This window comes from Saccoglossus kowalevskii, chromosome 10, assembly GCF_978046115.1.
Source record: "Saccoglossus kowalevskii chromosome 10, keSacKowa6.1, whole genome shotgun sequence".
Classification (NCBI taxonomy): Eukaryota; Metazoa; Hemichordata; class Enteropneusta; family Harrimaniidae; genus Saccoglossus; species Saccoglossus kowalevskii.
The window spans coordinates 21,223,323-21,235,801 of record NC_140650.1 but is presented as its reverse complement, the minus strand read 5'-3'; the positions used below and the strand labels follow the sequence as shown (position 1 = coordinate 21,235,801).

Genomic DNA, 12,479 nt, shown 5'->3' with positions numbered 1-12,479 from the left:
GGGAAAGTTCCGGCGGACGTTTGCAGCCTAGTCGGGGCTATGGGACCGCCAATTCGGGGCCTATGGCGGTGTATGAGAGTGGTTGTTGCGAGGGCCTACAGCCTGTGGAGTTCATTTCTGGGAGCCTATTGCAGACATTAGCATTTTGAAGGGGGCCTATTTGCCTCCCGCGCGGGCCCGCTCTGGAAGGTGAAAAACACCCCGCTTTCCCGCTAAATTTGGAACGCACATGGGGTAGTAACAGCATATAGAGTGTAATCGCTAGCGTACATATTCATGGCCCCGTAGAAATTTATTTGATATCACAGCTTGATCTCTAAACATCGTAAATGGCACATTTCCCGGAGCTCCCACCACGATGTTAGCTGCTTGGTTCGAATTAGCATAATAATTGCGCTGGCCATCTTGCCTATATTTATAGTATCGGTTCCCCTTTAAGAATACATTTACGTACTAGGCTTGATTAAAGAGCGGCAGTCGTCGCGCCGCGTCCTGTTCGATATGGGACTCATAGCAACGTATACAACGCGTGTAAAATACATTGTTTATTTACATGAAATTCGAACACGCGCTGCGCGACGACCACCGCGCTTTAAACGCCAACAGAGCCAATCTTCATGTAATGACCAATTGTTGAAAAAGAAAGGAAGTTTGTTGTGATCTATTTCAATGGAAAGGAAATTATACAACATATCGTGATGTAATATAACCATAATTTCACGTTTCCATCCACAGAAAAACTTGACACTTTCGGCAAGAATATTACCTCAAGAGCCTTGGAGCTGTACCCCCATGATGGCCCGAATGATACCCCCGAGCTGGCATTCACTACTATGACAACTGATATTCGTGTGACCTGTGGAAATGAACTCGTTGCAGAAGCGGCTGCCAAATCTTTGTCATCTCCAGTCTATCGTTACGTGGCCACATCATGGCCATCGCAACCTGTTTCAATCTTTGGTGGTTTCCCTTTCGAACCTCGCTATGGTTTTCACCTGTGGGACACCTACGCATTTCTAGGGTTTGTTCCCGATTATATCTACATGCCGACAGACGAGGATATGGCCTTTCAGGAACTGATGCAGAGGTTGTTCACTCATTTCGTCAAAGAAGGTGTGATGCCAGTGACCCATTCTATAGAATGGCCAGCTGTTCCACAAGGCGTTGCCCTTCTATCTAGTAATCTTACAATTGTTAAACGATATAACGAACAGCAATGCAAGTTCTGGCTCGACAACGATTTTTATGCGTATTCATTTATGAACTAACATGAATCTGAAATTAATCAAGAGAAAAACAAATTTGCGAGTTATTCCCGAAGCCTATCATAATTACACAATAAAGTGAAATATTATTTGAAATATATATATTTGTACAAATACAACGGTATAATATAGAACAGTGTATTAGTCGCGACACCCACTCAGTATCAAGCTCCTCTTGACATACAACTTCTAGTCATCTTAAATACTAGTAACTTAAAGGTGGATGCTGAAAGTGTACAACCGGATTCCAGGAAAAGAAAATGTGACATCAATCGCCCTGCAGCCTCGGATAATCTTATGAGGCTCGTGGACGGCTTGGTAGCTACACTGGATGCGTTCGTGGCATTTGTTTTGTTTTTAGTGGTGATTTTGGTATTTACATCAAATAGAGAAATATGAAATATTTTCTCACAAAGCTTGACAAGACGCAATCCCCATCGTACAGTAGTTAATAAAACTAAAACCAGTCAGCCATTTTGAATAATCATCTACCCAATAAACCCAAGTTACGAATTGAAACTCGTAGTAATGTGCATGCCTATGGAAGCAGACAACCACTTGACAATACTGGTACGTTCAAAGCTGATGTCAAGTCTTATCACAGCCGACATGTATCAAAAACACACTCTTCAGTTTTACCTTTTCATCTGATGTAGGTCTGGTCTACGTAGCTAATCAGATAACATATGACAAATCTCTTCATTACAGGAACATGTTTAACGGAATTTCTTAAACTGTATCTAGTGTAGGTTACATGAAGATGTGCAGTCAATTACTCAATGCCATCAGGGGCGGATATAGGATTCTGGAATGGGGGGGGGGGGCAATAAGTTGGCCGAAGGCAAACTTCGCGAGCGCCGATGGCGCAAAGCCCTGTTGGTTGTTAAAAATAGGGGGCGCGGCCCCCGGCCCCATCTAAATCCGCCAATGGCCATGGCGGAAATCTTTTTCATGTTCACAAAAAGGCAGAAGAATGTCATCACTTATAAGAGAGGAAATAGCATCTACGAATTTTTGAAGTATTCGATCAGACGTGTAGTGTGCATTTCAACCTGATAAATAGTAAATAAAAAAATGGTCATAGTAATGTTACTAAAGTTAAGGTAGCGGGACTATTATTTGCATACTTGTTTTCATACATACATGGAAATTGTACACAATTGATCGAGAGACATTTGCACAGTTTTCCTGTCTACTACCATGGCGTACCACATTATACAGATTTCAATATTATTATTAAACTAATGTATTGGCAGTTTTCATAAAAAAAACCACTATATTATAAATAACACTATATCAGAAAAATATAATGAAAAATAATAAAGAAATTGAGCTGATAGTTTCCAAGAAGAAGTCGAACATGGGTTGGCATAAATGATATCACAAATGGACAAAGTTGACAGAGGGCCATCCAGGGTACATACCTACCAAATATCAACGCAATTGAGCTGATAGTTTTCAAGAAGAAGTCGAACATGGTTGGCATAAATGATATCACAAATGGACAAAGTTGACAGAGGGCCATCCAGGGTACATACCTACCAAATATCAACGCAATTGAGCTGATAGTTTCCAAGAAGAAGTCGAACATGGGTTGGCATAAATGATATCACAAATGGACAAAGTTGACAGAGGGCCATCCAGGGTACATACCTACCAAATATCAACGCAATTGAGCTGATAGTTTTCAAGAAGAAGTCGAACATGGTTGGCATAAATGATATCACAAATGGACAAAGTTGACAGAGGGCCATCCAGGGTACATACCTACCAAATATCAACGCAATTGAGCTGATAGTTTTCAAGAAGAAGTCGAACATGGTTGGCATAAATGATATCACAAATGGACAAAGTTGACAGAGGGCCATCCAGGGTACATACCTACCAAATATCAACGCAATTGAGCTGATAGTTTTCAAGAAGAAGTCGAACATGGTTGGCATAAATGATATCACAAATGGACAAAGTTGACAGAGGGCCATCCAGGGTACATACCTACCAAATATCAACGCAATTGAGCTGATAGTTTTCAAGAAGAAGTCGAACATGGTTGGCATAAATGATATCACAAATGGACAAAGTTGACAGAGGGCCATCCAGGGTACATACCTACCAAATATCAACGCAATTGAGCTGATAGTTTCCAAGAAGAAGTCGAACATGGGTTGGCATAAATGATATCACAAATGGACAAAGTTGACAGAGGGCCATCCAGGGTACATACCTACCAAATATCAACGCAATTGAGCTGATAGTTTTCAAGAAGAAGTCGAACATGGTTGGCATAAATGATATCACAAATGGACAAAGTTGACAGAGGGCCATCCAGGGTACATACCTACCAAATATCAACGCAATTGAGCTGATAGTTTTCAAGAAGAAGTCGAACATGGTTGGCATAAATGATATCACAAATGGACAAAGTTGACAGAGGGCCATCCAGGGTACATACCTACCAAATATCAACGCAATTGAGCTGATAGTTTCCAAGAAGAAGGTGAAAATAGAATTTTTGACGGACGGATGGACGACGATAGATAATAGAATATATGAGAAGTTCTGCTTTGTCATCTTAGATGTAGTTATGATGCTAAGACATTTAGAATAGATTTTCCTTGTCTTTGAATTTTTGAAATAAGTGATCCTTTTTTTGACTTGGAATGTTCATATTTATGGAACACGGAACATTTCATTTAAGTGTCTTGTAAAGTACATTTAGACACTTAATATTTCTACTAATAACAATATTTTGCAATATCATAGATTCCATTATAAATTAGACGTTCGTGATTATATCGGAATTTTTAGTTTTTCTTTGTATTTAAATGTTTTTTCAGGAAAAAAAAAAGTATTAAAATATTCGGACAGTAACTCGCATGTCATTTTTATTGGTATTACATAAGATTGGATATAAGATTGATAGAACTATCGTTTTGTATAGCCCAGTTTTTACTATTAATGTAGGATCCGTGTTATATGTAAGTGTATTTTTGAACATATTCAAAATCGGGTTTATTATTGCACAATTAAAAATACAACCTCCCATCGTTCTCTTCAAGTTGGTATTGTTATTTGTCTGCCATATTGTTATTGCAAACCAATTAAATAGCTGAGTCAAGGCAAAACTTTTTTTTTACAATTCTATGAGTTTATTTCATCTTTATTTCATTTGATATGTTCGATCTGACCTTTGGAAGTATTTGAGAGTAATATATTTTCTCGAGCTCTTTAGCTGTTGCTGGTACTGCATGGAACAATGGTAACTATGGTATAGATCAATGATTGTTTATTTTACTGTGCATTTAAAGAATATATTAAAGAATATTTAAAGAGATATTGCAGCTCACTTCCATGTTTAAGCGCAAAGCATTCTGGCTGTTTCGCATAACATGACGTAATAAACATTTCTTTTCTTCCAATATGGAGAAAAAACGAATGCTGCTCTTTTGACTGCGTTCTGACTGTGCATCTTGTATCTTAGAACCTGGATCAGATGTGCTTGTTTTTATGCAGGGCTACATTATCAAGTAAATTGAAACTGAATACGAAACCCTGAGCAGATGTGCGTGTTCTTTTTATGCATCACCAATTCACACTGAACCGTAAACTAACATTAGTGTATCGAAGTCATGTCTGTGAGCCTCATCTGTAGGAATGCTTAAATACTTGCATACTGAATTCTGTGATTCTGTCAATTGGAACGACAAGGAGTGATTCTTAACAATTAACGATTTCGTATAGAAGTAACAACATTGCATAATATACTTTTTCATATTAAGTTTTAGTTTTCATCGCTGACACCAACCAAGTGGTAATTTTAAGATATGTTTTATAGTGATGGACGGATGAAACGTTGAAATTCAAATGAACAGATGGTGAATACAATAGGGAATACATATATAAAAATAGCAGGCGATACACGTTCCAGTAACCATTTCTCTGGTATGGTTTAACCGATTCCATTCAAACTTAGTACATAGTCCATGTATGATGATTCACATATCTATGTTGATTTTCGTGACGATTAGATAAAATGCGGCTGATTGGCAGCCATTTTCCTCCTTATAGCAGTTTTTTGGGATGGACTCAACGAATGCATTCAAAATTTGTACCAGGATCATATATATTGGGTTACAGATGCACGTCATATATTTTTTGAGATTCGAAAAAAATGAGTGATTGGCAGCTTTTTTATTTTATTCTATTTTTATTTGTCTGTGCCCATTCCTCGGTAATATATCACCTGATTCAGTTGAATGTTTGCCTATAAGTTCTACGCATAGGTTATGCCGTAGGTCGTGTTATCTTGGGTGGCTTGATCTAATTTGTCTTATTGTTGGCCTTTTTGTCTAATATATATACATAAGATATATCACATTATGTTGTTTTTTCTATTTTACCCGGAAATCTGCATTTTTAAAACTGCTCTTTTAAAACCTAACTATTATGAATAATGTACCCTTTCTCACTGGGCGACAAAAACCTGAAATAGGCAGACTTATTGTCTAATTAAACCAATAACAATATACACGGGATAATATAACATGCATATTATATGTATTTTTAAATTTCTTGGGTCAGCGTTTGAAATCAGTGGTTCTTAGATGCTCGTCCGGCGTTGAGCATAAATGTACAGAAGTTAAAGCGCGGTGGTCGTCGCGCAGCGCGTGTTCGAATTTCATGTAAATAAACAATGTATTTAACACGCGTTGTATACGTCGCTGTGAGTCTCATATCGAACACGACGCGGCGCGACGACTTCCGCCCTTTAATATCGAAAAGTGTGTTTTCAAACGAATCTACCCTTTCCGCAACTCATCTATGAATAAACGAGACATAATATAGGAATATGTTCGGACATAAAACTCGACCTCGGGAACGTTGTTCGCTTGCTTTTGTAACTATTGAGATGACACGTACAATAGAAAAAAACACCGCTCCCAGGATACCAAGTGTCGAACACAACACAGTCGATTGCAGTGAAAATGGAGTCCTTTCCACTGTGGCTGCGATTCTTGGCTCTAATATGTAGCGCTTACACGGTGTTGGCGTACGGTAAGTCATCCGTAACATGTTACGTTATCGCAAGTCATATTTTAGTAATTATTGATCTCAAAATATGCGATCTGTAATCGATATGTTTGTAAATAACGTGTGGCAGGTCGTTAACCAACGATTCATAGCACTGGTATAAAGCGTAAGCTGTAGCTTTGATCGCATCAACCAATCTGACAATCAATGCGATATACTTTCTCCACGATATAATTTAAATTATTATGACCATTGAATGCGGTAACAGCTTACACTATTCATCTAAAGTCATGATCTGTGCTAGTTTATGTTTCCTCGATAGCCCACATTGTAATCATTTCCTGCTATGGGTACATCGACCACAAGTGATCGATATTATTAATCGGAAAGAGCTGCTCTGTTAAAATTCCCACGTTGTTGATGAGATTAACTTAGGGATAATAGTGAGAATAAGGCGTCGCCAGAGAAGACTGTCACGTCCTTTAAAAAAAACAATAACTCATATACAAGTATAAGTGTCGCTCCTTTGTTCATATCCTCACGAGATTTGACATGTAAGGCGATACGCTGTATTGTATTGACCACCTTAAGTGTGCTACCCCAGTCGGCAAACACAAACTACGCAATATTCTAGGATACCAGCAATCTGGTATATGGTTGTAAAAAAAATAGTTGTCAAAGAGATACCAGTAAAATAAAAACAGTTTGTCATGGGTTGAATTGAATAGACGAACGAGGTCATAAACCGTGACCGTGTAACTAAGGAGCCATTGTATTGTCGAACCCACCCACCTACCCTCGTTCGTCAGTGTTTACGCTGACTGAAGGCTTTGTTCGTATACAATGGAGTATTTTGAATGGCCTGTGGAAAAACGGTAAACAAACTAAATTAAGGTTAAAATAATTTTACTTTCAATTATTCAACGCACATTTGTGTCTGGCGGCGAACTTCCATTTAATCGTTTTAATGTACTTGCATAATTGGTCAACTATTTTTTATTTAAATATATATATATAATTTAAACTACAACTACAATGCAAAACATGAACTAGGATTAAAATTTCGAGCTGCACATCGGGTAACGAGTATTCTACATTTTTAAAACAGTACAAGTCATCCCAAGTGGTACGCAGATTTTAGATTCCGGTGACAGTATCACACTATCCTGTGAAGCAACTGAATCGGCTACCATGGATGCGTCCTTTGAGATCGACGAAGATTGGGAACCGCAGAGAAATGCCAGAAGACGGCGAAGCGTGGATGTGAATCCTTCGCCAGCCGTCGGTCACTTGCGGAGGTCAGAGCGTGCGACGGGTACAACAACGATTACCAGTGAGTTGAATAGCCTAGGCCCCTTGGATACACATCGATGGGTTTGTAAAAGTGAAAATAAAGACGGTGAACCCATCAGTGTCGAAACGGACACTGTGGATATCGTCGTCGTACAAGGTGAGTATGCAATTCCGTTTCTTGCCAAAATATGTGATCACAGAAAATTGAGATTTCACTGTTTAATCGTTTAGAACTTAATGGACTGAAACGAAGTTAGGCCGCGATTCCGGGCGTATTAATATTAAGGAAGGACAACACGTGGTACAACACGTGCCTTGTACAGGTCGGTTCTATTCTGCCCGAACTGTCCGTTATTGAGGTGATTATTCACTCGTGCACACTGTGCATAAAGTTAAAAGTGACATTAACATATATTACGACCAGTAACCAGTGCATGTATACCGTCAACCAAAGTTCAAAGTGACGTGAATATATTATTGCTTCTTTACGAGTACATTACCTGCACGGGGAGGCTTGCGACGCTTGAATTAAAGCGATAGTTCAAAAGATGTGAATTGAAACAATGTTTAGCATCGGGACGTTCTGTCCTATAAAGGCAGGCAAGTCTTCAGAAAGACTGACAATCACAGGCCCATTCAAGTCAAACTGTTAATTAAAACTTTTAGTGACAGTACATCTTTTCAAGAACACAGGTATAAATAAGATTTAAGCACAGAACATTAATACAACCGCCAACGTTTGTCTGCATAGCAAAGGATGTTATATTCAAATTACATTTCTCGTGACTTCTTGGTGCAATCCCACGGATCGCGGGGCCTCGCTTTGATACAACTTAGCATACTGTAAAACATGTATTTTTCGCGAGCATGTCTTTTTCGCAAATTTAGCGAGAGAACTGATTCGCTAATTCAAGATGTCCCCAATGGCTTTATTATCAATTCAAAATGACCGCCAAACAAAGAAATCGACAATGACAAGAGAGATTCGATAAATCAACATTTCGCTATTACGTCATTTTACCACAATTCGCTAAAATTGCATGCCGCTTTTTCAACATGTTTTACAGTATAACGTAAGATGTCTAAATTCAAACTGTATTTCGTTTTAGTGGATACTGCAGACAGCGTCATGGTAACCAACGGTGACGATTCCGGTGCCGCCATCTGGTGTACTTGCGCCGAACTGAACCCGAGTTTGTGTAGTATCACTTGGAAAAAAGACGGCAAGCTAATAGATTCTCCGTCGGGAGGTGAAATAGACGTGGACGGTGACGACATACCGGATGCGTTGATGTCGAGCGATACGCAAACGCTCGCGTTCATGGGAAACAAGCAGTCCGATTCCGGGGTGTACAGATGCACCGCAGAGGTGACCGTAGATGGGATAAGTAAGACTATGCCTTCAGTTGACATCAACGTTGACAGTAAGTATTACGTAATATGTATTGTAGAACCATGGCACTGATGACATTTATTGTGCTTGATGCTGGAAATGAACAGGAAAGTTTGAAAAATTGTTCGGTGATTACATGTATGTTGTTGTTGTTGTTGTTGTTGTTGTTGTTGTTGTTGTTGTTCAATAATCTTAAAACAATTAGCTAATATACATCATGTACAGCAAGAACATTGTCATACGTGAATAATTGTATTCGTCGTTATACATCTCTGAACACGTGACATGCAGATCAGATGCATATGACCGATAGTCGTAGCTGGGCATCACGCAATCCCCCCAAAAAGAAATAAAAAGGGAAAAAGTTTGCACACAATCTCACCTCACCGCCATAGTGTTTTGACGGGAGGAGGAACTACCGTAAATAGGCTGTGGTTTTACGACGATGTGCGAATTCGAAGGCAAATACTTATACTTCAGTAGCGTACTAAATGATAGGATGAAACATAATACCTTTAATTAAATTGTACGCGAATATGTATCTGGTTACATACAGTTAATTCTGGGCTGATACACTGATACGATTGTTTTATTTTTTCTTCCCAGTACGTACTTCAATTGACGTTCCTCCAAACACAGGTAATAATCATTCTCATATTTTATGAAACTAGCATCATTACATATATATACATCAATTACAATTCGTTTTTGACCTTCAGTTAATAGGACGTTGCAGAGTTGCAGTGTTCATGTATTTTCATCAGATGAATAAACTTCATAAAAGACGAGAAAGGGGCAAGATTATAGAATACCTGTGGAAGGTGCAAGTCTCACAATTCTCTAAAAGACAGACATATTTTCAATTGAACGTTCAGAGTGAACATTTTTATGAGAGCCCGTACGATACCTGACTTATCCCGGTTGTTACTGAATATTTATTGTTTCATGATTACGTATTGTTTTACCCAGATACTGATCACTGTGATGTAGTTAACGATGAAACGGACACTGATGGCGTAGTTCTGATGTATTTTCAACTACCGGACTGGGAAGGGCATAAATCGTACTCTGGAAACTTAGTGTTCAGCGTGAAAGCCGCCAGTAGCGTTGTCGTCCGCCTTCAATACAGTCAGAGCAGCATGAATTACTTCGAAATCATCCTCGGAGCCGACTCTAACACCAAGTCGATCATCCACCGCTACATCGGTACTAGTACGGACACAGTATCTGCCGAGACTCCAAGGGTACTGGACTCTTCAACTTACAAGACGTTCGTCATTTCTTACGCGTACGACATGATCACCGTCCGAAAAGACGACGAAACCGAGGCGTTCATTCTCCTGACGCACCGCGATGCTAACGATTTCACTCCCGCAATTAATGTCAAACAAGTAGAGTACGGTACAAGAAATAGAGTGGAAGGCAGCTTCACCTTCTGCCACCCAGACCCACGAGGTAGGAATATGAATAAATAACGCCACGGGGCAGAGTTATGCCGTTTCTGGCTGGTTGAGATCTACTGTCATTAGAATTTGTCAGAAAATATTGTTATCCTGAAAAATTAATCTGGTATAGGCTCCCTGGAAAATGCTTACGCTATAGAGTTTTTGTCGTTTTTGTTCCCTTTGCCGTCATTTTCCTGGCTTTCGGGACTGGAAGTTGTATCCTTAATTTAAATGCGCAGTTGTACAGCTTCAATAATATTATGTAGAGATACCTTGAGATTTGACTGACATTTAATTTGCCAGTGACGAGTCGGGGCATTCTGAATAGACGATTGTTAACACAAGTGTTTTTATATATGTTTTTAGACAACAGATTTTACCTGTCGCCTCCTGAAGAAGTATGGGGCGCCATTCTTACGGCCCTAATAGGATGTTTCGCCGTGATCATTGCGATAATTCTGGCCACCGTCACATGCGGGTAAGCTTCTAGATTTGTTTGTTTGTTATTTGATTGATTAGACTGCGTTATTTTAGAAAAACTGAATTTATTTTGTTCCGATTCATTTGTCCCTGATGCAATCATGATTCACATATAGGGCGTGTCCTCGTAAACTGTTTTGGTAGCTACTTGCTGGTTCCCGGCGTCCCTTGCGAATTGCAAGTAGGACGCAGGTAACTCAGGAGTAATCATCATATTGTTGCTCTGGGCCGGAATTCCGACCCAAAAGCTCGTGACTAAGTGACGTAATTTGAACACATTCTAATATTCGTTTTCCGTAAACAAGACTTAATTACTTTAAATAACGCCATGACCATGTAGTCTGCAGATGCACTGTTCTAGCATTTCTCGCTGTTTCTGTGCAAATTGATAACAAATTAAAGCGTGAGCACTGAAGTCAGGCAACCAAAGGAAATAGAACAAGCAACGAAAAAGTGACGGACCAATTGTAATGCTGGTACATGTACTTTTACTAGTTACCGGCCTTCTGTGGCTTTGCGCGCCATGACACTTGAGGCGGGAAACAGCCAATGGCTGCTGTCGAAAGAGGTCACATATAATATCATGCTCACAAGTCAAAATCATGCAATGACATTTTACTACCACAATAGTTTTACACATTTTTTTTACTCAATAATTATACGCATTTTCATTTCATTCACAGAAAAGCGAGTTGCTCATGTGATTGCTCTGGAGATGATACCACAGACGCAGCGGAGGATAGCTCAAAACTTGCAGTGGGTATAAAAAGTGACTTTCTGCCCCTGTCGCCCTCTTACGGTGGTCGTGATGAGAAGAAAAAACGAAAGAAACACAAGAAGCACAAGAAACAATCGTGGTCTCCACGGGATGACTACAGTGGAAGTTACAGCGATTAGGCAACGTCCGAAGGCGCTGTGTTCTTGCTGAAAATAACGTAAACTGTACACGAATCAGACGAAAATGCAGGACAAAAATCATCGAATAATGTTTAAATGACATTGCCCAATCGATTTGTGCCATACATGGAATTAAATTGACATTGTCAGAGTAAACAACTGAATCGAAAGATTAGGCGCATGCCAACCTGAAATTTAAAAGATCACAACTTAAAAAGAACACACTTTATTTTTGACTCCCATGTGCGAAGCACAAAATGGGAGTCTTTGCAGTTAGTGTGTCTGTATGTGTGTATGTGTGTATGTGTGTATGTGTGTATGTGTGTATGTGTGTCCGACTGTTCCACTGCTATCTCAAGAACCATACATCGGTTTTTGATGAAACTTGGTGCATAGATGCTCTGGGCCAATGCGCAGATTTGATTAGGTTTTGGTAAAAATCCATGCTCGTTAATTACCTAATTTGCATGATAATTAGCTAATTTTTAGCTGTTCTATGACTGTTCCACTGATATCTAAAGAACCACTCATTGGATTTTGATGAAACTTGGTACATAGATGCTCTGAACATATGCGCAGATTTGATTAATTTTTGGTAAAAATCCGTGCATATTAATTACCTAATTTGCATGATAATTAGCTATTTTTTAGTGGTTCCATGACTGTTCCACTGAT

The 12,479-nt window shown here is 39.2% G+C and overlaps 1 protein-coding gene across 1 annotated transcript; it reads left to right on the top strand.

Annotated features, from left to right (window-relative positions):
• Nucleotides 1-6,203: 6,203 nt before the first annotated feature.
• On the top strand, nucleotides 6,204-11,963 carry LOC100375682 (uncharacterized). Its single transcript, XM_002737882.3, has 7 exons — nucleotides 6,204-6,320; nucleotides 7,405-7,746; nucleotides 8,699-9,013; nucleotides 9,589-9,621; nucleotides 9,952-10,437; nucleotides 10,794-10,905; nucleotides 11,591-11,963. Exons 1-7 carry the CDS (start codon nucleotides 6,251-6,253, stop codon nucleotides 11,802-11,804), a joined length of 1,572 nt encoding a protein of 523 aa, XP_002737928.1. The 5' UTR covers nucleotides 6,204-6,250; the 3' UTR covers nucleotides 11,805-11,963.
• Nucleotides 11,964-12,479: the final 516 nt, after the last annotated feature.

Excerpts from the sequence above, each read along its gene's own strand:
- LOC100375682 (XM_002737882.3), top strand. The coding sequence starts at position 6,251 with ATGGAGTCCTTTCCACTGTGGCTGCGATTCTTGGCTCTAATATGTAGC. Across the intron at positions 10,438-10,793 it reads CTGCCACCCAGACCCACGAG|ACAACAGATTTTACCTGTCG; the intron begins GTAGGAATATGA and ends ATATGTTTTTAG. Across the intron at positions 10,906-11,590 it reads CTGGCCACCGTCACATGCGG|AAAAGCGAGTTGCTCATGTG; the intron begins GTAAGCTTCTAG and ends TTTCATTCACAG.